This window comes from Haliotis rufescens, unplaced genomic scaffold (genome assembly GCF_023055435.1).
Source record: "Haliotis rufescens isolate VD_foot unplaced genomic scaffold, xgHalRufe1.0.p SCAF_6, whole genome shotgun sequence".
In the NCBI taxonomy this organism is placed as follows: domain Eukaryota; kingdom Metazoa; phylum Mollusca; class Gastropoda; order Lepetellida; family Haliotidae; genus Haliotis; species Haliotis rufescens.
This window is the reverse complement of record NW_025964334.1, coordinates 33,402,140-33,427,849: the sequence shown is the minus strand read 5'-3', so window position 1 is coordinate 33,427,849 and position 25,710 is coordinate 33,402,140. Positions and strand designations below refer to the sequence as shown.

The following is a 25,710-nucleotide window of genomic DNA, read 5'->3' as shown; positions in this document are numbered from 1 at the left end:
GTTTTTTAGGATTACTTCAAATACGTGTTCAATATTGAATACATATGTAAAGAAATATTATTTATTTCACTTCGACCCCCGACAATGCGTTAACCGAGTTGTCAAGATGGAGCCTGGGGCATACACATAAACTAGACCTCAGCTAATTGTTCGTTTTATTTTCCCCAGGTGTCCCCAGGTGAGTGAGTGAGTGAGTGAGTGAGTGAGTAGGTGAGTGAGTGAGTGAGTGAGTGAGTGAGTGAGTGAGTTTTGTTTAACAGTACTTCAGTTATTTCACGGCTTGTCAGTTTATTGTGGGGCCGGCTCCAGCAGGGTTATGGTGCTGGCAGACCAAGGATCATACTTTGGGCGATTCTAGGATTCGAACCCGTAGACAGGACGAAGGAAAGAACCTGTACTCCTAATCCAAATAAAGAGAAGCATTATTGATAAATGACAGGGGACATTAATGATATATACAGTCCTAGAAAAAATAAAAAGGATTTATTTAAAAAAAACAAAAAACGATTTAAATGAGGTTAATTTTTTAACGGGGGCACGTGTGGTCCAGTCGTCTGAGGCGCGGAGTTGCGTCCATTGGACCAGAAATCTAAGATTGTGGGTTCGAATCCCGGTTCGCCCCGATTATGTTTCTAGGTTTATCAGCACCGTGCCCCTGCTCATTGGTTTCACCAAAGTGGTAAACGTCTCAGACTTGCATCACTTCGGGCTTTCCTTCACACTCGAAGATATGGTTGATCAACCTACGTATTATATTCGAATATTCCCTAAAATGTATATTTCTCCACTTAATATAAATTAATGTTACAATTATGATTTAGTAATTATGGAGAGAAATAGTTTTATTGATGAACTATATATGATCCCCTGCCCAGTATGTAAATTTGGTAATTACATCTGCGTTTTAATCAAAACTCTCTTCCAAAGAGAAACCGCAGTTTGCAACCGCTTATTGCGATAACTCTGACATGCCAAGAAATCAAAGTGTCCCAGGGAAGTCACTCATGGAAATACATATCCCGGAAGCAAAATTAATTAGCAGTATTTTTTTTACATTTAGGAATAAGAAACACCTCTTTAAACAGACGAATGCTACCGGCATAATATCATGCTGGCCGGCTTCGCAAATAGCCGAGCTTCCGTGACCCGCTTAGCAAACACCCGGTGATGCCGGTTCCAGGTCGAGCTACCCCGCATCGGTGTAACGTCTAGCTCGCCCGCATCGCGAACACCCGATGCTACTGGTATAGGGCCAAGTTCGACCGCATCGCGAACGCCCGGTGCTACCGGTATAACGTCGAGCTCGCCCGCATCGCGAAACACCCAGTGCTACCGATATAAGGTCTAGCTCGCCCGCATCGCGAACACCCGTTGCTACTGGTATAAGGTCTAGCTCGCCCGCATAGCGATCACCCGATGCTACTGGTATAGGGTCTAGCTCGCCGGCATCGCGAACACCCGGTGCTGTCGGTGTAACTTCAAGCTCGCCCGCTTCGTGAAACATCCGGTGCTACGGGTATAAGGTCTAGCTCGCCCGCATCGCGAACACCCGATGCTACTGGTATAGGGCCAAGTTCGCCCGCATCGCGAACACCCGATGCTGCCGATATAAGGTCTAGCTCGCCCGCATCGCGAAAAACCCAGTACTACCGATATAAGGTCTAGCTCGCCCGCATCGCGAACACCCAAAGCTCCCGGTGTAAGGTCCAGCTCGCCCGCATTGCGAACACCCGGTGCTCCCGGTGTAAGGTCTAGCTCGCCCGCATTGCGAACACCCGATGCTCCCGGTGTAAGGTCCAGCTCGCCCGCATTGCGAACACCCGATGCTCCAGGTGTAAGGTCTAGCTGACCCGCATCGCGAACACCTGGTGCTACCTGTTTATGTTCTAGCTCACCCATTTCGCGTACACTTGGTACTTGGATATAAACCATAACTATAGCAGTAAAATTAGGTTCTGAATTTCTCCCTCTCCATTTTGTTTGGAATTAACGCAGATAATCCTATTCCAAGGTGTGGATAATTTTTTTACCGAGAAGCATATCATATAAACATTGCTAAAACCACACCCCTTCAATACAAATGGTGAGTCAGAATGGGTTTGCGCCGTTTTCAGCAATATTCAAGCTATATGACGGCGGTCTGTAAATGATCGAGGCGTGTCAGCTTAATGTGGTAGGAAAGCCCGAAGTGATGTAGGTCTCAGACGTTTACCAGTTTGGTGAAACCCACGAGCACGGGTATGGTGCTGACAAACTTGGAACCCTAATCGGGGCGAACTGGGATTCAAACCCACAAACATGGGTTTCTGGCGTGCCCAAGGGACGCAACTCAGCACCGCGAATCGCGGCGCCTTAGACGACTGGGCCACCCGTGTGTCCCTTGGGCAAAGGACATTTTCCTTATACTGACACTAAAAAAGCTATATATTATTCAAAATGGAAACGGGAAGATTGTCTTTGTTATTGTCATGTTGGCCAAAAAAGGTCCTTGATACTTTCTTTGAAACAATGTAAAAGCGGGGATTCACTTAGATCTTGCGATGTTAAAAGAATATCCAGAATCAAACACAGGGCACCAGTTGTAGCCAATCCCCGCATCAAGCCGTTAACCTAACACATTGCAGTGAGTGGCTATCCAAGCACGGTGTGTTGGGGGGTGGGCGTGATGAAGCATCATAGGTGAGGTGAGGTGAAATGGGGTTTAACGTCGCGTCCAAGATTATTGCACTTATATAGCGACGTGCATGCACGTGTATGTGTGTGGCTTGTACTAGTCCGGACTGATGCCGATTTATAGTGCTAGCTCACTAAGATATCATGCCGCAGTTTAACATGAATACCCCACTCAGACACAGTATACTGACTCCGAGCCGACCAGTCCTTGTCACTTGTGAGGTGAAATGGTGTTTAACGTCGTCTTCAAGATTATTGCCCTTATAAAGCGACGTGTATGTATGTGCGTGCACGGGGGTTTAGGTGTGTGTGTGTGTGTGCGCGCGCGGGGGGGGGGGGGGGGGGGGGGGATTTAGGGGTGTGTGTGTGTGTGTTTCTATAACGGACTTATGCTGGTATTATATTGCTAGCCCAATGAGATACCGCAGTTTAACATGAACACCAACTCAAAAGACCAGTTCTTGTTTTATCACCTTAATGCCGAGCGCCAGACAGGGTAACAACAAGTACCATCTTTCAACGTCTTTTGGTATGACGCGGCTGGGGATCGAACCCCGGACCCTCCGCTCTCCGGGCGGACGCTCTACCACTAGACCACGGAGGCGGTCACGAAGCATCATAACGGTGAACATGATAGACGGATGCACAGTTATTTGGAAAAGGGGAGGATGCACGTGATGGGCGTGTTGATTCTCGGAGAAACCGATCTTGTCCCGTTGTGTCAGCAAGGATCATAGCAGTGAACGTGACAGACGAGTGTTTTTAATAGGTGTAATAATTAGTTCGGGAATAAATTTGAGTTTATTAGTCATTTTAAGTAAACTGGTTATTTTATTGAAAACATGTTACCAAATGATTCATATATGTGTTTTTTTACACTTTAACATGTTTAGTACACGCCAAAAAGGATGGAGTGGGGTGGGTACCCTCGTCAAATTACATACGAAGGATACACAAAGTTGATGACGGTTCTAAAAGTACTAGTCTTGCTTTAGAAATGGTCCTTTGCGCAATCGCTTCACATTCCGTTACATAAATAAAACAAAAAGTTCTAAATACAAAGAAACTACGGCGACCAGTTTCACCAAAGATGTCAAAAATATTCAAACTGACCCCGCAAGCTCCTCCCAAATTTAAAGACCCCACCCTATCTATACACCTCTCCCGTCCTCTCGACCTACTGTTGGCTTCCCCGAATCTGCAGGCGCATACAATTGTAAATATTGCGCTGTTAGAGCGCGCTTTAGTGGTATTGCATTCCATGTGAACGACTCATTCAAGCATGCTGATGTGACCTTGTTTGTAATGCAATTCAGGGGGCATAATTCAGTGATACAACGCGCATGCGCAGCCTCATGATGATATATATAAATAAATCCTCTTCGAAAAACGTTTAGTATTCTCGGAGAAACCGAGCTTGTCTCGCATCACAACACTGAACGCGATAGACGTGAATGCTCAGTCTAACAGATCTCTCCACCTCGCCCCCACGCTACAATACAGGTGAGTCGAAAATTGGACTTAAAGTCTTTTATGAGCGTCGAGTTGTGTCTGAATGTGTGTTTTATTTGGTAAACTCAATTATCGATCATTGTTATTTCTTGTGTTTTTATGACTTGCATAAGTGCATATTCATTTATCATATATGCTTTTAGATAAAAGACATTTAAGTATTAAATTGAAACTGAGTACAGTTAAATTCCTATGTACTGGAGCTCATCATAAAACAAGTATGTTTTTTAACAAAACAAAAAAGCTTTTAAGATTTGCAATTGAAGCAATACATGCAAATACATATGGCTGAGAGATTGTACTGACGTGCTCTACCTTCCGCAAAAAATACAATCCCCTCTGACATTTAATAACCCTTTTTTCATTTATAAGTTTGTCTTTAAATAACATCTAACAATAATCAGGTCTAACATTGTGGAAAGAACAGGTTAGTTGAAGTATTGATTTAAAACGGTAATTTGGGAAAATATAGCACGTGCAACACAACCGTCAATATGACGCTGTACATCTTTGCGGTTTATGTTAGACAGCTGGTTTCGGTGATATATGTCAGAATCTTTTCAAAACAAAACAATACCCTTAATACGTGATTGCAATACCTATTTATGAACAAAATATCAAAAGCAATTTTTCTGTCATAATTTTATCATCGTGACTGTTATATGCAGATGACAAAACAGCAAGCAGGACAGCGATTACACGAGCTGCACGCGTGTTATCTATGCCTTAAGTAATACTGTTATGTGTTCTCGGGCTAGTGTGTGTAAACAAAGACTTTGAGATAACGCAATCATAGTTGATGGGGCAAGTCAGTTTGGCTCGTGACATTATCGCGGTGATAAGAGGGATTTGATCATATTTGGGTACGAACATTTTGGCTTGTTTTCTATTTAGCATCTTTAAATCAATAATGATTAGTAACCTGCATTCATTGCTGTTTGGTTAACGAGGTGCAGTGCCAATATCCAGTTCAGACCTAGATGTTGTAATTAGATCCTTTATACCGTTATATTGTCTCTGTGTATTTATGACAATAATTGCTAGATTAAAGAAATATAATAAGGCTAGTAATAAACAAAGTAGACGGCTGTTGTGACGAAAAGGCATTTGGTTTATTTACTGTTCCAGTGTGACGTTTCAAGTACAGATGCTGGAACCTTCCTTAAGTAACTACTACTGTCTGTACTGAAACACCGCATTGACAGGATAAAGAAGTTGTCTCCGTTAATATTACACCTTGTAAAGTGCCGCTTAACAGATATTGCTAGGAGTGGTAACTGGATCGCGTCTGACCCTTGCTCTTGCTATCCGATAGTAATCTGAACCTTTATAAAGTATCTGCATCTATATAATGCATGTTAGCTAAGGCGTGGTTGGGGTTGGGGTTGGGGTTGGGGTTGGGGTTGGGGTAGGCAACTATTGACTCCTGTAACTTGTTGCAACCAACAATCAGAGGTACGGGTGACACATCACCTGCTCAACAAGATTGTGTTGACGAAATGTTATCAAATCGTAAATCAATACCCACTAGGGTCACCCGACTTGCCGATAATACAAGTACCGGGTAGAGACTTACCCCAGTCCGGCACGTTTACACTGTTTGAGCTGAAAACAACCTTTATATTCAAGAGTTTGCTGAAGATCTGTATTTGGAAAATCTTCAATAAACGCTGACGGCGGAGACATTCTCGGTAATACGTTAAGAGTCAACCTTAATACAATTGTAATACGTTAAGAGTCAACCTTAAAAGAATTGTAATGCGTTAAGAGTCAACCTTCATACAATTGTAATGCGTTAAGAGCCAACCTTCATACAATTGTGATACTTTAAGAGTCAACCTTAATACAATTGTAATGCGTTAAGAGTCAACCTTAATACAATTGTAATGCGTTAAGAGTCAACCTTCATACAATTTGTTTACGTTAAGAGTCAACCTTCATACAGTTGTAATACGTTAAGAGTCAACCTTCATACAGTTGTAATACGTTAAGAGTCAACCTTCATACAATTGTAATGCGTTAAGAGTCAACCTTCATACAGTTGTAATACGTTAAGAGTCAACCTTAATACAATTGTAATACGTTAAGAATCAACCTTAATACAATTGCAATACGTTAAGAGTAAACCTTAATACAACTTTAATACGTTAGGAGTCAACCTTAATACAATTGCAATACGTTAAGAGTCAACCTGAATATAATTGTAATACGTTAAGAGTCAACCTTCCTACAGTTGTAGGCAAAGCGTCTGTATCTAAAGCATGCAACTTAAATGTCAGATAGAAATACGGTTCTCTGTACGACTAGAGTATATAGCTTCCTCTCTACGGAAGAAAAATGCTTGTTGTGTCCGTTTACGAGCGTCTGTGACATAAACACCGACAGTCATCATAGCGTGAGTTTGGTTTATGCCTCTTTGATCAGTATTCAATTTGCATCACGGCGTTTCAGCTTCACGCAGGTCTTGAACGTTTAGCACTTTAGTGAGACCCACAAGCACGTGCTGACAGAGCTAGAAGCAGAATCTAAGATTCGAACCCACGATCTGGTTTCTGGCATGTAACGGAACGCAACTCTGCACAGCGAATTGTGGCGCCTTTAGACGACAGGGTCAGGGTGCACTCAAATCGTTGTAAAACGACAGGCAGATAGTACGGGCTTGTAGCGTGGGTTGTCTTGTTTGGGGGACGTTTAAGACGCGGTATTGTGTGTCACGGCGTCTGAAATGGAGTGCACGGCTTGAATCAGGAAGTGGGTCCCCCATTATCTGGGTGCTCCTAGGGTAACTGCTAGCACGGAAAGGAGACATTGCCGGATATGTCATCCCAGGAATTTATGTAGACCATGAACTTTGCGTGGAGCCCCGCTTATCGTCACGAGACATACACCGGCCAGCATGTGTAGTTTCCTGTATTAGATGCGGTTGTATTTTACAACAGTCACCCCATTATATTAATCATTGAAATTCATGAATGTGTATTGCAAAAAATTAAAACTACACGAGTATCAAATGAAGTGAGGTGAAATGGTGTTCAACGTCGTCTTCAAGATTATTGCACTTATAAAGCGATGTGTATGTATGCGCGCGCGCGGGGGTTTAGGTGTGTGTGTGTGTGTGCGCGCGCGCGGGGTGTGTGTGTGTGTGTGTGTGTGTGTGTGTGTGTGTGTGTGTGTGTGTGTGTGTGTGTGTGTGTGTGTGTGTGGTACTATAACGGACTTATGCTGGTATTATATTGCTAGTGGGGTGGGCTGCTTGGGACCTATATATAGAATATAAATGTCTGACTCCAGCAAATATAGAAATCCCTGTTCAATTCTCCAGGTTATAAAAAAACCCAAGGACCCTCATGGTGTATATATATATTAGTAGCAGGATATCCGGTGGCTCAGCCCCAGATGAGTTCACTTAAACTCATGTATAGTCAACCTTATTCAAAAGTGATAGCAGTATTTGTGGCCAGGTTTAGCATTAAAGGTGCGGTCATATTTCTAAGCAGTTTCCGGGGAATTAGTATGTCCAGAGCCGGTATATGGCCTCTGGTATGTCAATACATGGACACCTCTCAACCATATATGATTGATTATACTTCAAGTGTTCGGGAAAAACCTGTCTCTGTACAGTTTGTTACGATGAATGATAAAAAGTGTCAAAATTAAGTTGACACGCCTCGATATGCTACTAACTGAAAACTGCCAAAAGCGGACGTACGAGAACTGGACACATCAGAGATGCTATTTGTTATTGCCATGTTTAACTCTCTATTGTTTCCGCTGCTAATATACTTGTAGTATCCCTTGTGTGTAGAACGTGCTCTCTCTCTCTCTCTCTCTCTCTCTCTCTCTCTCTCTCTCTCTCTCTCTCTCTCTCTCTCTCTCTCTCTCTCTCTCTCTCTCTCTCCCAAACACACACACAGTTCATTCCATTTGAGATATATCTCTATACATAAAATCGTGTATTGTTTTAAAGGCGTTGATACATGTGTGGTATGTAATTTGTCTTGGTTTTCCCGCGAATACTCACTAGCTGTCAGGTGCAGCCCGTCAGCAGAGACCGCGTGACTAAATCCATTATGCAACCTTTACTTCACCCAACTTCTTATCTTATGCCCTTGAATGTATTATATACCCCGACAATGCGCCCCGGCGAGTTGTTGATCTGATCTTGTTCTGAGAAACACCGTCTCCCGAAAACCCCATCATACTCCCACGTTCAGCCTCATAAAGGAAGTTATATTTAGATTCGGAAATCCCATGTAAGAAAATCCCGCTTCACAGTAATCGTCTGACCTACATCAATATTAGATTGTCGCTAGAGCGGTGTGCATGTATATCCAGACAGACAAAGACGCCAAGCCGTCACGAAAAGTAAGAAACTCAGTGAATAATTAACAATATTGGTTCCAATCGGTGAATGTTCCTCCGCTGAATGTTCCTCCGCTGAACTGTGTTTTTTTAGAATCTTAAGGGCGAAATCTTCTCGTGACACACGTTTGTTAGGTCTGTCTGGTATGTGAACACGTGTCTTGCCAATTTATGATTTTATATTTGTTTTTTTTCAGTTACACATAAGATCTCATGATGGCAGCGCTAACAGCCTCTGTAAGTATACATTATGAATATTTTTTATCATTTTGTAGAGCTATTTAACGTCTGGTTGAACGCCGCTTTGAACAGTATTCCAGTTATATCACAGCGAATTGCGGGTCTGTCTAATGGTTTTTACTGAGAAAGAATATGAGATTTTTTATATGGGTAACCTATTTAAACAACGTCCTCGTGATCTATTTGTACCGCTTCACTTGAACGTTAACCCGTCAACATCCGGGTCAGAATTAAACTTAAGCAACTCATGGTGGCCACGAACTGGATCTGGTGTTCAGGCTCGCTGACTTGGTTTGCGCATGTGATATGCGTATATTAAAGCCCATGGTGTCAATCAGTGGATTGTCTGGTCCGGACTCAGTTACAGCCCGTATGCAGCTGGAACATTGCTGAACGCGGCGTTAAAAACACAGCACACACGCGGCGTGGAAGTAAATCTGGGCCAGACAATCCAGTGATTGATACTATGAGCAACGATACACGTCGTCAGGATTCGATGACACGCTTTAAACCAAATCACTGAACCTGACCACCCGATTCATTCAGTCTCTCTTTCGACCAGCATAGCTTGCTGGGGACCTTTCTAACCCGACATAGGGTCCCCAATTTAGCCTCTTCTTGATTGACGGGGTCCAGGTGTGGAACGTTTGATTCAACAATATGGGGATTCATAAGCAGCGTATGGACGGTCGGGTAGCCTAATGGTTAAAGCGTTCGCTTGTCACGCCAAAGTCCCGGGTTCGATTCCCGACATAGGTACAATGTGTGAAGCCCATTTCTGGTGTCCCCCGCCGTGATATTGCTGGAATATTGTTAAAAGTGGCGTAAAACCATACTCACTCACTCACTCATAAGCAGCATAAGTCCCCTGTTCCCCATAAGAGCCGACTATTAGACTATGGCTACTAAAAGCCTGTCGTCGCTTTAGTGACCGTTGTTTTGCCCTGAGATTTCGGATAGAATTAGTAACCAGTAATGTATGCTTTAGGTGACAAAATGGGCGGCCAGACTGTCGTGATATAGCTGTAACATCACTGATTGCGACGTTAAGCAACAAACAGACAGACATCAAACAAACAAACCAATGTGTCGCCTTATTAAGACTGGACTATTTCATAAAAAAATAACAATAACCGTATTGAAACATTTATGGGGCGGTGGTGTAGTCTCGTAGTTAAACGTTTGCTCATCACGCCTAAGGTCCGGGTTCGATTCCCCACATGGGCACAAGCGCACTGATGGTGTCCCGCGACGTGATATTGCTGGAAAATTAATACAAGCTGCGTAAAACAATATTCACTCAAACATTTCTTGACGCTAGATGCCATGGATTGGTCCAGACCTCGGTTCGTCAGTCTAAATGGGCCTCACACAGTGTACCCATGTGGGAATCGAACCCGGGCCTTCGGCGAGACGAGCGAACGCTTTAACCATTAGGATTCGTCAGTATGCCCCGTGGATCCCGTTTTCGATACAGTAGCGTTAAATGAATAAGCAGTAAACTTTACACATGTTAACTCAAAGTTAATAGGGGCGGTTGCGTAGCCCAGTGGTTAAAGTGTTCGCCCGTCACGCCCCAACATGTTCGATTCCCCACATGGGTAGAATGCGAAAAGCTCATTTTTAGAGAATATCACCTACTGTAATTGAATTTAGTATGACTCGGTGTTGCACACGGCGATAAATGAGCTGCTATTTCCCAATACTGCCTATTATTAGCATGCAACGTGCATCCGCCATACCTCATCCAACCCCTCTATGCCATACAGTGAGCTGCATAACCTTTACCCCATATTGTACAGATCGGACATAGGGACATCCGGTTGAAAAGTCGATTCTAACTAAGAATGAATCAGAACATTGCCTTTTTCTGAATCCAATCCAAGGGAAACATATGAGTAGTCATGTGATTTAATCAGTTGGCGTGTCACGGTTGACCTGCCAGGTTGGGAAGTTTGAATCATGGATTCTACAGTGGGTGTTTATTTATGTCTCTGTGTGTTAATTTGATACGCTGTGTGCGACTAACAGAAACGGGTGGTCAGGCCCGCTCACTTGGTTGATGCATGTCTCGTATCCTAATTGCGTGGGTCGATACCCGTGAAGATCCGGGTTAGAACTGGTCTTCAGCAACCCATGCTTGCCGTAAGAGGCGACTAACGGGATCGGGTGGTCAGGCCCGCTCACTTGGTTGATGCATGTCATCGTATGCTAATTGCGCGGATCGATACCTGTGAAGATCCGGGTTAGAAATGGTCTTCAGCAACCCATGCTTGCCGTAAGAGGCGACTAGGGGGATCGGGTGGTCAGGCTCGCTGACTTGGTTGATGCATGTCATCGTATCCCAATTGCGTGGATAGATAGATGCTCATGATGTCAATCACTGGACTGGCTGGTCCAGACTCGATTATTTACAGACCGTCATCATATAGCTGGAATATTGCTGAGTGCGGCGTTAAACAACAAACAAACACAAAAGCGTAGATCGATGCTCGTGATGTCAATCACTGGATTGTCAGGTCTAGAATCGATTATTTACAGACCGTCGTCAAACAATTAGAATACTGATGAGTGCGGCGTTAAACAACAAACTAACAAACAAATATTATTTGAAACTTCTGTGTATAAACACTTCAGTTCTCTATTATTTGTAATATATTATAATAATGATGAACCTTGGCGTGTTTGTTAATGACTTTATTTCTGTTGCCAGTACCCGCACACAGCTCTACCCGAGTTTAGCCAGACATTCGGCCACTACCAGAGTCACATGCCGACAATGATAAACGACACTGAGGCAACGTTAGAGGATCTTGCAGCAGCAATCAGAGGTATCCGATATTTTCCGACTGACTGTCACTTACCATCAACTATCCATATAACTATACAACTCAAAAGAGGTTAAGGACCACTCCATTACTATAGTTAATCTGTAATACCATGACAGATATAGTATTATGAAAGAATCGGGTGCTCCTTAACTTCTATTGAGTAGTATATATCACAGCGTGCGGATAATACTTCTTTGGTTATCCGCGAAGTTTTGCTACATCATAACAGCGTTCATCTAGGCGGCCTACAGGCATAATCTTTAAGTTAAGTAAACCACAGCTATATCCCGCAAAACTAGTTAAATCACGGTGGGCTGAAGTCATCAATATCAGTTATATCACGGAGAACTTTAGTCAGCAGTATCAGTTATATCACGGAGAACTGTAGTCAGCAGTATCAGTTATATCACGGAGGACTGTAGTCAGCAGTATCAGTTATATCACGGAGGTCTGGAGTCAGCAGTATCAGTTATATATCGGAGGACTGTAGTCAGCAGTATCAGTTATATCACGGAGAACTGTAGTCAGCAGTATCAGTTATATCGCGGAGGTCTGTAGTCAGCAGTATCAGTTATATCGCGGAGGTCTGTAGTCAGCAGTATCAGTTATATATCGGAGGAGTGTAGTCAGCAATATCAGATATATCACGGAGAACTGTAGTTAGCAATATCAGATATATCAAGGTGGATTGAAGTCAACAATCTCAGTTATATCACGGAGGACTGTAGTCAGCAGTATCAGTTATATCACGGAGGACTGTAGTTAGCAATATCAGTTCTATCACGGAGGAGAGTAGTCAGCAATATCAGATATATAAAGGTGGATTGAAGTCAACAATCTCAGATATATTACGGAGGACTGTACTCAGCAGTATCAGTTATATCACGGTGAACTGTAGTCAGTAGTATCAGTTATATCACGGTGAACTGTAGTCAGTAGTATCAGTTATATCACGGTGAACTGTAGTCAGTAGTATCGTTACATCAGAGCGGACTGTTGTCCCCAATATCAGTTATATCACTGCGGAACGTTGTCAGCAGTACTAGCTATATCACGGCGACCAGTAGTCCTTAATATAAATTATATCATAGCGAACTGTAGTTCTCAATATCAGTTATATCACGGCGGGTCTGTAGTTACATCACAGTGGTTTGTTGTTACATCACAGTGGTCTGTAGTTACATGACAGCGGTCTGTAGTTATATCACAGCAGTCTGTAGTTACATCATAGTGGTCTGTAGTTACATCATAGTGGTCTGTAGTTACATCATAGTGGTCTGTAGTTATATCACAGTGGTTTGTTGTTACATCACAGTGGTCTGTAGTTATATCACAGCGGTCTGTAGTTACATCACAGTGGTCTGTAGTTACATCACAGCGATCTGTAGTTACATCACAGTGGTCTGTAGTTATATCATAGTGGTCTGTAGTTACATCATAGTGGTCTGTAGTTACATCATAGTGGTCTGTAGTTATATCACAGTGGTCTGTAGTTACATCATAGTGGTCTGTAGTTACATCAAAGTGGTCTGTAGTTATATCACAGTGGTTTGTTGTTACATCACATTGGTCTGTAGTTACATCACAGTGGTCTGTAGTTACATCACAGTGGTCTGTAGTTACATCATAGTGGTCTGTTGTTACATCACAGTTGTTTGTTGTTACATCACAGTGGTCTGTAGTTACATGACAGCGGTCTGTAGTTATATCACAGCGGTCTGTAGTTACATCATAGTGGTATGTAGTTACATCATAGTGGTCTGTAGTTACATCATAGTGGTCTGTAGTTATATCACAGTGGTTTGTTGTTACATCACAGTGGTCTGTAGTTACATCATAGTGGTCTGTAGTTATATCACAGTGGTTTGTTGTTACATCACAGTGGTCTGTAGTTATATCACAGTGGTTTGTTGTTACATCACAGTGGTCTGTAGTTACATCACAGTGGTCTGTAGTTACATCACAGTGGTCTGTAGTTACATCATAGTGGTCTGTAGTTATATCACAGTGGTTTGTTGTAACATCACAGTGGTCTGTAGTTGTCGATGTCACATTGATTTCCCGGGAATTGATAACCGAAACCAGAGTAAATACGTTTATCATGCGAAAACGCTTTAATTGATTATACGGCGGGGCATGTAAGACTATTTTCAGGATAAGGAAAGACATTAGGGTGATAACAGTATCTATTCAAATGAAACATTCTATAAAATGTGAATTTGTATAAAACATAACGTATAAAATCTACATAAATGTCAATTAATCAGCATGATTAAATGTATAAGGAAAATTCCTATGGTAATCATTAGCGTTGGGATAACAGTGCATATTTATACGTCTAATCTAATCACCGTGTCCCAAGCTTGAAAAGGCATTAAAATCGACCGGTTCAACTAAATATAATCATTATGCCTTCAGAGTCGATGCAGCCTGGCGGCGGATGCGTGGAGTCTGGACTGGGCTCCGGCTACGCCGAGATGACCGATTATCAAATGCACCCTACCTACACAATTCTAGCGACAAGCGAGGAGCGATACATCAGTGGTATGTTTAATCATTTTATTTGAACACCGTAAATATAAGGGTTATCTTTCAAATTAAATCAGTGAAGAAAACATTCAACTTTAGATCTATCAGATACCCTTACATGTTTACTTTGACTTTAGTTTATATTAAAAGAAAAACACGATCCGGATTCTTTTAAGCACTTTTAGCGTCGCGTCTCCTGCTAACATCAATTTGTAGTGTAGAGTCGAACAAATAAATGTCAACTTGATCTTAGAGTTCATTTACATTTATCCATAGACTTTCCAACATTACCCAATGGCGTTGACAATCCGTACGGATGTCAGCTGTCAGGATGTTCAACTGAAACACACCTGTCATACGACATTTCTGATAGCCTTCCTAAGATTTGACACTGAGAATTATTCCTCATTGTTAATCTGTTAAAGAATCTTGACAATAACTAACACACAAACTAAAAAGCCTTTTATGTTTTTTTGAATAGCCATAACGTATTACAATGCCAAGGGAAGCCTTCCACATTCGCCGAGCAAGTTGATTGGTTGTTAGGAAAGCCTACTTATTATTTGTATGTAGGTCACGTGTCCTGACAGCCGCCTCTCAATAGCCAGACCGGTCTATATTTTTCATGATTGATGTTCCATTGGTCTGTGTAACCGGAAAACCGGAGTTGTTTTATAAGGACACATTGTGACAGCAGGTATGTTTTTGTCCATCAAAAGTATCTGCCGATGTTTTCCTGCAACATCCGAAAACTTCCTACAGCCTGCAACCTCGGGGCAGCGCATTACTTGTTATGTACGCTAAACGGAACCCAACTAACCACTAACCTTTATGATTATTCGTGTTCTCTATATCAGATGGCATTTATTTTATCTAACTATATTATCTAACATATCTTACTGATAAAAGTTCATTATTTACATTAGTTCATTATTAACATAAGTAGCGCCGAGTTAAAGCTGGGTCGAACGCTCAGTTTGACAAGGGAGAGAACTCCATTGTATCGCGGCACAGTGTGAGTGAGTTGTTTTTTTACGCCGCTTTTAACAGTATTCCAGTTATATCACGGCGTGTCAGCTTAATGTGGGAGGAAAGCCCGAAGTAATGCAGGTCTCAGACGTTTACCACTTCGGTGAAACCCACGAGCACGGTTATGGTGCTGACAAACCTAGAAACATAATTGGGGCGAACCGGAATTCGAACCCACAATCATAGGTTTCTGGCGTGCCAAAGGGACGCAACTCTGCACAGCGAATCGCGTCGCCTTAGACGACTGGGCCACTCGTGCCCCCCTCGCGGTACAGGGAAAAGTTGTGTATGCAGGTCCGAATAGGACAAAAACAGGGCATAATTCTGCCAACCACTAAGTATGATGATGCGAGACTTCTGTGATTTTTCCAGAAAAGTGCAAAGACAGAACAAGTAAAACTCTGAATTTGCTATCAGTAATAGGTATTCAATGCATATTTACCGAAAAGTAAGAACAATATTTTTAAAATTCAACAACAAAATATCAGGAATGGTATTTTAAGATTATTGCTTAAAAATGAATGACAATAATTTGTCAAAAAAATGGATAAATGTTAAGGGTTAGCAATAAATATATAAAAAGCGCCCCTAGTATGCCAAAAGTATGTATTTATCATTTTGCTACTAGTGAAGAACGTATTTCTAAGTATGGCATTATGGCCCTTATGATCTTCTAATTGATTCTGACCACAGAGCAGGAAAAATGTGTGGTCTACGTAACTTCCGTTACTTTATTGGTCACCATGAGTATGCAGATGATCTATTTCAGGTCAATAGAGAAAGTTTACTTGGAAAACTGCGGGTTATATCGTTGTCCAGTGATAGATGGGGGTCAGGCAGAAGTAGGCATCACCGCGTTAGTAACCCCGTACTTACTACAGACGGGAACATTCCGAGGAAATTGAAATTGTTAACGAAGCGAGCATTTACTAGTTACTGATTTACGTTAATCGACAGCCGCTAAGAGGCGTTTCCCGCGTGAACTACCGGAAATCAGAAATGCCGCGATACGACAAATGCTGCGGTACCACGTGGTTCGAGTATATAGACCGTCCTGTGTCAGAACCCTAAGGGAATGAATAGCACCTGTACAGTAGAAATAAAAATCGTTTTATTAAATTGATTGGCAAATTATATGATGTTCTACACTCCGTTTACGAACAATTTGCTGACAAATCTTACAAAATTTAAAAATGCACTTTTGAAGTAATAATTGGTTTCAATTTTTCTTTCTGTCTTGTAATCATATGTAGTTTGATTTCTTCGTTTAATTTCATAATTCGCCCTGACGCAGGAAAAATGCATATTTAACGATCATTCTCACTTGCGCCAGTTTTTGGTCAATGATCACCCTCTACAATACACCTATGACTCCCTTTAGAATGAGTGAGTTGGGTTTTACGCCGCTTTTAGCAATATTCCAGCAATATCACGGCGGGGACAAACATTGTACCCATGTGGGGAATCGAACCCGGGTCATCGGCGTGACGAGTGAACGCTTTAACCACTAGGCTACCCGACCGCCCCGATCCCCTTGAGAACAGACAAGGGGTCCTGATGACCTTAAATGTGTGAGGCTAGGGCAACCGTCAAGTTGATAATATTCTACTTTATTAGACATTAACATTCCTTTTAACAGCTTGTCTTGATGATTATTATTATAGTGTTGATTCATGTTGTTCAAAATACCAACGCATAATAGTAGAATAGTGTGAAATGTAAATTAAATGTATTTATGGCGGTGTTGCCTATTGGTTATATAAAGCGCACGCTCGTAACGCCGAAGCCCCTGGTTCTATCCTCACAAGGAGATGATGAGTACATAGGTACAATGTCCTCCAAGCGATATTGCTGGAATATTGCTCAAAGCACATTAATACCAATAAAACTTCCTGTTTCTTTTTTTTTACACCTTTTGACATTTATTTGGAGCATTCGTTTTCAATGTTTTTTTTAATATGATTGATAAAGAAAATGTCCAATGGATGAAATATAAAAATAAAAATGACAAGCCAAAGGGTCACCTGCTTTTCTAAACTGGCCTACAGCAGTTGAGATTTGTTTTCCTCGATACTGAAATTAGAGTAAAACTTATTCTAATTCTATTCCTAATAACAGTAAAAATTTAAAAAATATAGGTCAGCTTGCCCGGGAACCAAGTTATTAAAAAACGTTAAGTCTGAAATGTGCGACTAAAACTCATTTCAAGGTCATAAGATGCGTGTCTAAATATATTTCTGGTTAACAATGACAATTTTTACTAGATCTCCAGATTTTTTGGGAAATACTCATCCTTCCGAAATTTCAGAATGGATGACCGACCTTCCCGACATGCCCCAAGTCTCAATCGACGACGACGACGACAATCAAAGTGGTAAGTGTTTCCTTCGCGATGTCTTCCGCTGTCGGCGTCCGCGTGCCTTTGTCTTAGAAATGATGTCTCTTAATGAAGCGACAAGGACGCATCAATATTGTCTTCACCGAATACTGTTTCCTTATTGGGGTCAGTGTTATGTGTATCCGTGACGTGTCCGTCATTCGTCCCCCGTCGCGATTAAATTTAAGAGGAAGTGAGCCATCGAAATGTCCGTTTGGAAGGTCACCGATTGTGTGCCTTGTATAGGGTAAATAAACTGTACTTTACAGAATATTTGATTATGAGGTCGAGATACCAATCGATACACGTGTTTGTCAAGTATTTAATGCACTTTTAGCTGAAACAAAAATATTTGAATGGTGTATGTAGGAAATTACACCTACGTGTTTAAGATAGGTCATACATCATAGAAAAGGGGGGGGGGGGGGGGGGTTTGGGGGGAGGGGTGGGGTCATGAAGAAAATCAATCCAAAAAAGGAGGTCACGTAAATTTGTCACAACTATTTTGGCGAGGGTCATGAAAAAATGACACAGTTCTACTTTTTACAAGTAAAATGTCCTTTGTCCAACAATACCGTCCCTCCCCAATAATCAATTACCAGTTCTTTATTCAGATACAGCCGTGGTGCAGCTGACAGTGATGTAGCACAACGTTCACCCATTAATTCTTCAATGACCATGTCTGCTGTTGTTGCAGTTGTTCTGGAGTTGGAGGACTTGTCGTTCCTGGACGAGATTGTTGGCACAGACTGCAACAGTGACGGCGAAACTAGCATCCACAGTAGCTTCAGCGACGGTGCCCCGAGCCCAACGTCCTTCGAACAAACAGGTAGGCACATGTTAGGTTTGTGTTGACATCAATACAAGTGGTAGGGTGTGCGGTCGCCATGTCGAAGGCTCCTGACGTCCCGACGATCTGTGGGAATTGACGCTGGAAGATTTATAAAGGCGGTGTAAAACCATATTCACTCACTTCAGTCTGGGTCCTGTTTCAATAAACAATCCAATCTCACGATTTGGTAAGCCTATATGTTTCGACATTCAGTTCACTACGACGCTTTGTGACACCCCACCTCCATTACCCCTTCATGGACATGAGGCAGCCCCCATAGAAGGTCGCGTCAGTTGAACAAAGTCAAAATGAAGGATGCGTTGTATCTTCAGTCAATCAGCTTTCTGAAACTTCCCTTCCATCTTGATTCTGAAATTCGATGTTAACAAACGTAAACCGACACAGAGCAACAATATTCCTTCGATGGTACTCCCTTTAAGGTATAACCTCCATGGCGCTCAGAAATGAGATGGAGGATTAGGATTAGAGAGTAAGTGAGTTTGGTTTAACGCAGCTTTTAACAGTATTCAAGTCACGGCGTGTCAGCTTAATGTGGGAGGAAAGCCCGAAGTGATTCAGGTCTCAGACGTTAATTACCACTTTGGTGAAACCCACGAGCACGGGTATGGTGCTGGGAAACCTAGAAACATAATCGGGGCGAACCGGGATTCGAGCCCACTATCATAGGTTTCTGGAGTGCCTAAGGGACGCAACTCTGCACAGCGAATCGGGGCGCCTTAGACGACTGGGCCACCCGTGCCCCCCTGGATGAGGGATAAGTCAGTATGATATATCTGGGGTCTCCATGTTAGACTTCGACATGATAAATCTGTGGGGCAGCACTATAAAATCGGCATAAGCCCGGGCTAGTACAAGCAGATGGTCCCGCTCTGTAACACCTCAGGGTGCGTGTCATCATGCCCCGATTATGTTGATCGTTGCTCATGCTTTCATTCACTGGTTTGTTTGGTCCTGACTCGTTCATACACATGCAGTCTTGATAAAGCTCAAATATTGATTACTTTGACGTTAAACAAAATTCTGCCTAAGAGGTCAATTACTGGATTGTCTGGACTCGATTATTTACTGACCGCCGTCGCACAGCTGGGATATTGCTGAGTGATCCGTTAAGCAACAAAGACAATTCACTCTTTACTGATGTGTAATTAATCCTCTACAGAATACAAGCCATCTCTGCCTGCGTTTGACCAATTTTGGACGAAACAGAAACCGGAACTGGCCAGTCTGGACGAATCTGACGAGGAGGATTACGTCAAACCATACTGCAAGAGCCGACGAGGTGAGCATCATTACACTATCTAGCGTTATCTGGTCGACAAGATTTACCTGTCTTAACCGATAGTTGGTATCTTGGGACAAGCATCACGTTCAGGAAAGAGTATGTTAACGATACGGTTTTATCACAGAATGTTATCTCTAGTGGCTTGTCTAGACGCTCGTTATTGTTGTGTGTTTTCATCGCTATTTTGACTTTTTCACTAATTTCGAATTGTTGGGAATTCGAGATTGGTTACTCTCTGGCGTTGACGTTTTATTTTTTGTGACAAAGTGTTTTCTTGACGTGATGTTTCCTCCCAACACACAATTTAAAATATATTATATTTTCATTTGAAATAGGTGCTTGTAATGACCTGTGTACACATTTTAGTTAAAATGTTGTTTTTAAACAAAACCGATCTCGGGGCAGAGTTTCGTGATCTGGTTTCACTGGCGTATCTATCCGTGAACATTTTCACCAACAACCAAACAAATTCCGTTATCCTATCACGTTAGTTTCCAGTCAACTGATTTCCGTATTGGTTGTGAGTGTCTTTTCACCAATATATTATCGTTATTTCAAAAAAATGTTATATAAAATGTTTCGACGTGACATGCCTCATCGAGCGATACCCAAAGGCTGGACGGCCTACGGCAACACGTGACCTAAATACGTCACAATGTAATGTTCATTCTGCATTCGTCTCCATTGTTATTAGCACCAGTTAGGACTGGTGGATCCAGGTTACAATTGATTCAGCAACACATGCTTGCCGTAAAAGACGACCATGCTTGTTGTAGGAGGCCACTAACGGGATCGGGTGGTCAGGCTCGCTCATTTGGTTGACGAATGCCATCGTATCCAAACCGTTTATATCGATGCTCATGATGCCAATCACTGGGTTATCTGGTCCAGATTTGTTTATGATGTCTGGACCAGACAATTCTGGAACATCACACAAACAAACACACTTACGTGTAGAGTGAGAAACATGACGCTGAAAAATGGCTCGTTGTAGCATACGCAGCGTTGTATGAGCCTCGATGGCTACGTTTATGAATTGCGCTGTAACTCGCCATTTTCTCCCCAGGGGCCAAGAACGTGTTGCTGTGGAAGTTCATCCTGCAAGTCTTGGAGAACCGACCGGACCTCGCCAAGTGGGTCAACAGAAGCGAGGGCACGTTCAAGTTCGTGGACACCACCGTGATGAGTCGAATGTGGGGGGAGAAGAAACGCAAGAGGGACATGACATTCGAGAAGCTCAGCCGCGGCATTAGGTGAGTTGATGTTGTCGTAGTTGAAGGAATAGCAGTTGCAGATGTTGAGGTAGTCGCGTTCATACGTCAGGGAGGGTATGTGTGTGGGGGTGTGGGGGTGTGTGTGCGCGTGCGTCAAGCAGGGTGTGTATGTGTGTGTGCGTGTGCGCGCGCGTCAGGCAGGGTATCAACAAGTACCATCTTTTAAATTCTTTTTTTGCCATGACGTGATCGGCGATCGTATTAGTAGTAGAAGTGGGGTTAGTGGGAACATTCGCAGCAATAAATGGGGTAGAGTTATAAAAAGTAGTAGAAGAAAAAGTAGTAGAAGAAGCAGCAGCAGCTGCACCAGCAGTAGTAGTATAAATTGATAAATGTACCAGTGGAATAAGATACAACACAGTAATCTATTCAAGAAGTTCAATAAGCTATATCCCTAACGGTATGACCTTCTTCCACAGACACTACTACAAGTCAGGCCTGATGTCCAGGATCGAGGGCACACGCTTAGTTTACAAGTTCAACTGGCCCCAAGTCCCAAAGCCCTACAGGAAGAACTGAGTGTCTGTCATGTCTGTGAACAAAGCACAGTAATACCACACTGCCCTTATCAAATAGCAGATGTTCCACGTCACATTTAGGAACAAAAATGAGCCGTAATAGATGACGTCATGTTGACATCATTTTATGAAACTGCGTCATCAGAAGCTGTGACTTATTGAGTATAAGTGACGTATTTACTACAATCAGTGTGTTTCATATTTCTTGATTACGCTATGAAAAATGTCATTTGTTGGTTGACGTTAGCAATTCATGTGTGTTTTAAGAACAACGATTTTTTATGATGTTGCAAAGATTTTTAAAGTTGTCACCGGAACGAAATGGCGAAATCTTTTTAGAAAAGAGGGATTGAAAAACATCTTAAATGATCCCAAAAATGATCATGAAAATCTAAGATCTCCATAAATCCGTCCAAGTCATTTCAACATAAACTCATACAATCTCATTTATTCTAATAAGCTGTTGACATTGTACAGTCGCATTACATGTAACCACCGAATGCTATTTATCCCACAAAGAGGCCAACAGTTACGTGTATTATAGCGTCAATGATTTGTTTTGATCATAAACCCTAACAGGTATATATAACACTGGGGTCGTGTGCAGAATTGGGACGTATTAGGTCACGCGTTACGTCAGCTCTGCCAGCCTTTTGGGTACCGATCGATGGCTTCCTTTAAAAGGAAACATTACCGTTCGTGCTTTGATGGGCGACCACCAAGTGTTCATCGTCTCATCTTTCTAAAGATCTTCCATTCTATGTGATATCGTCTTTGTTTTGCTGTGTTCACCTGTATTAGGGGTACTACCAAATGTAACATCCTCGTAATTTCAATGTTGAATCAATTAAATTAAATTAGTTTCCGATATGACTTTCTAAAGCTAGATTTAATGTATCAAAGTTATTTCAAATACGAATGTTTATTCAAATCAATTCAGGTTGTCGCACACAGGAATTAAAATCCCCATGAGCTACTTTGGTATATCATCCTAAAAGTCTACATCAAAATGGTGTCATAGTTTGGTTGAATTTTACTCCCTTTGTAATTGTTAGATATAAGTAACCGTATGCGTTGGAGATTTCGGTTTACCACTGTCGAAAATGGATATTTTAAATAATTAATAAATAGATAAAATCGTTTCCAGTCAACTTTATGAAGAACGTTAACATTATTAATCTTGGCCTCGGCTTTGTATTTTGTGCAATGTGTGAGACAATCAGTCACTATTAGACTGATAAAAATCATGAAATTTTAGTTTGCATACGAAGTAGGTTTTGAACTACTTGAATCAAATTTGCTAAAACTGCCAATTTGCCGAACTCTGTGCGCCTTTATGAGCCTTTATACAGCGGCCTACCATGTAGAAGTTTTGTGTTAAGCGCGCATATAAAAATATTTACCTTCGGTTTATGTTTAATTTAGGTATTCAATTTGATAAACTATTTGTGCCAAATTTTCTGTTGTACAGTTAACTTAATATATGCAAACAAATGTCTTTTGACCAAATTAAAACTTGACGTGGCCTACCTTCTTCGCAAAGAAATATGCATTTTGTAAAAAAAAAATTATTGTTATTATTATTGGATATTGCATGTTGCGATTAAAAATCCCCTTTCTGTTGTCAAATTTAGCTAAAATGTTACAAGAATCTTAAGGAAGTAAAAAAATAAGTTTGCTATTTTAAGTTGATAAATACTCGTTCTACACTTTTCGCCATCATATTTACCTAGGGAAGTCCACCATTGCCTGTGTTCAATCTTTTGTATTTATTACCTCCTGTATATTCGATACATATTTACATTTTTAATGTTTCTGTGCATTATGCATCGTATTATGTTTTGTACATATTCACATGTACACACTCATAATTTGTTTCTTGTGCCAAGATCGCGTTATTGAGCAGCAAGTGTCACGTGACCTGCCATGATGTCATATGACACCGTTAGCTGTATAAAAGTCGTATTTTATCATACAAGTCGACTTCCGATATCTCGAATAGGGCAAACCAAAACTCCTAGTTATCCGTTGATGAGATATTCGAATAGGACATTAACTGTTACAGGTTAACTGTATCAAAATACGTCAACTACAAATGTACTTTCAGTTCGCTCAATCCAAGTTCGATTTTAGCATAATTGTCATTTGTAATCGTTTACTTCGCTTAACCCGAATTCGTCATATCCGGCGTGGACAAATTCCTACAATTTAATATAGACATGCACCACTATTGTGTTCAGAACGTGTATGATGTTGAAAATAGGAATATGTTAAACATTATATATACAATCAGAGATATTTATCTTTCACACGCAGGGCGCGAGTCGTCCAGTTGTCGCAGGCGCCGCAGGCTGCTATGCCGAGTTGCGTCCCCTAGGCGCTCCAGAAACTTATGATTGTAGGTTCAAATCCCGGTTGCCGTGTATTTCATGATATTTTCATGAACGTATTGCCGTATTAACGTCAGTTTGCTAAACCAGGTCACGTATGCTTGTGTCCGACTCTCCATTCGTGTTTTTTTTTAAATTTTACATTCTTTAAATCTCCTAGACTTTATTTCACTAACTGATTTGTGTAATAGAATACATTACATTCCATGTTAATATGATTGTATATTTGTATATTATTGAATTGAACCGTTGATTTAACTTTTCATGCTTAAAAATGTTTAACCAGAATTCCATTCGTAAATGTCACCTGTCAAAGTAAAATCAACTGATCATTCATCTCTTGCTGGGCTGCTACGTGCATATTACATGACACACATTTCACCTCACTTCAAACCTGGATTTAGATTGAATAATTACCCCAGACACAATAAATGCCAAATGGGAACCTTTGTCAGGTAATATAAGTGGTGCTACCACTAATTGTACCTGTAATAAATTCATTAACTGAGCATCAAGTGAATGACGACAAATACACAAGTGTAGGGTTATACGAGAAAACGTGGATGACAACAAGGGAGTAGTAATCGTATTATCGACGCAATCCGAAATCCGAAAATGCTTTCACTGCATGGATATTTTTTTTAGTATTAAACTATAACCTTCTGGGGTATTTCCAAATGACGACATCCGATGAGCTCCGCCGTTCTTTTTGTCTGTTTAGGCTGAAGAAATTAATTAACATGCGCCCTTTGTCGAAATCTTTATAGATCACAGTTAAACAATTAGTTTTTATGCAAAAATGCTTAAAACAAATATTGCCTCCAGCCTCCAAGTATATTAAGCTGTTCTTGCAGACGGTAGCCCAGTCTCTGGTCACGCTCAGTTGCGTTGCGTATCATCCGGGTACTCACTGGGGGAAAAAATCATAACAAAGGCAACAACCAGTCCAGGGAATTGCGTTAGATCAGTGCCCCTTTAAACACCCTTCCGCTAGTAAATAAAATATTAGTTCTTATGCTCAGGCAATGAAAGTGTATGACTTACAGCATATCAAATTATCACAGACATTCAATTACGAATATCTTTCAATCACATCTGCATACTTTTGTTGTTGTTTGTTTTAATGTTAATTATGTTTTGTTAGTTGAAAACTTGTATCTCATGTTTATTGCATAATCTTCACTTTTTGTGAAATGTTATTGCATTTACGTTATTACGTGACTTCACGTGGAATTTTGTGAAATATTATGAAGATGTTACGAAGTATTAAAAATATAATACATTTTAGAGGTTTTCAACATATATTTTATGAACAAATATTCGTTACGTTTGGAGAACTTTATTGACACGTGTCATGTTAATTATGGAAAACTATTTAGTATATGCCATTTACACTGTAATTAGATTATTGTGTATATAATGTATGTATACATTGTTTTGTACATATATATATTTTTTATGAACTGAGTAAAGAAAACTATTTTTATCAGAAACCAACTTGTGCCATTTATTGTGTGTGGCGAACGTGAGTGCTTGTGTGTGTTTGTTTGTTGTGTAACGCCGCAGTCAGCAATATTCCAGCTATATGACGGCGGCCGGTCTGGGCCAGACAATCCAGTGATTGATATTATGAGCAACGATCCACGCCGTCGGTGCACGTGGACTCGGCATCAACCAAGTCGCTGAGCTTGGCGAGGATGTGGGTGGCCCAGTCGTCTGAGGCGCCACAATTCGTTGTGTAGTGTTGCGTCCCTTGGGTACGCCAGAAACCTATGACCGTGGTTCGAATCCCTGCTCGTCCCGATTATGTTTCTAGGTTTGTCAACATCATACCCGTGCG

General features: G+C 41.4%; 1 protein-coding gene across 2 annotated transcripts; it reads left to right on the top strand.

The window, feature by feature from the left end:
* The first annotated feature begins 4,039 nt into the window (after window positions 1-4,039).
* Window positions 4,040-24,315, top strand: LOC124116044 (ETS-related transcription factor Elf-1-like). 2 transcript variants are annotated; one of them, XM_046477256.2, is made up of 9 exons: window positions 4,040-4,176; window positions 8,745-8,784; window positions 11,501-11,618; window positions 14,037-14,162; window positions 17,485-17,550; window positions 18,251-18,382; window positions 19,566-19,685; window positions 20,755-20,941; window positions 21,382-24,315. In XM_046477256.2, exons 2-9 carry the CDS (start codon window positions 8,761-8,763, stop codon window positions 21,479-21,481), a joined length of 873 nt encoding a protein of 290 aa, XP_046333212.1. In that variant the 5' UTR covers window positions 4,040-4,176; window positions 8,745-8,760; the 3' UTR covers window positions 21,482-24,315. The 2 variants fall into 2 exon arrangements, with proteins under 2 accessions (XP_046333212.1, XP_046333213.1); XM_046477257.2 differs by lacking the exon at window positions 4,040-4,176 and adding an exon at window positions 8,461-8,550.
* Window positions 24,316-25,710: the final 1,395 nt, after the last annotated feature.

Bases quoted from the DNA above. Each gene is read 5' to 3' on its own strand.
- LOC124116044 (XM_046477256.2), top strand. From the start codon at position 8,761: ATGATGGCAGCGCTAACAGCCTCT. The intron at 8,785-11,500 runs GTAAGTATACAT...TTCTGTTGCCAG, and splicing joins TGGCAGCGCTAACAGCCTCT to TACCCGCACACAGCTCTACC. The intron at 19,686-20,754 runs GTGAGCATCATT...TTTTCTCCCCAG, and splicing joins ATACTGCAAGAGCCGACGAG to GGGCCAAGAACGTGTTGCTG.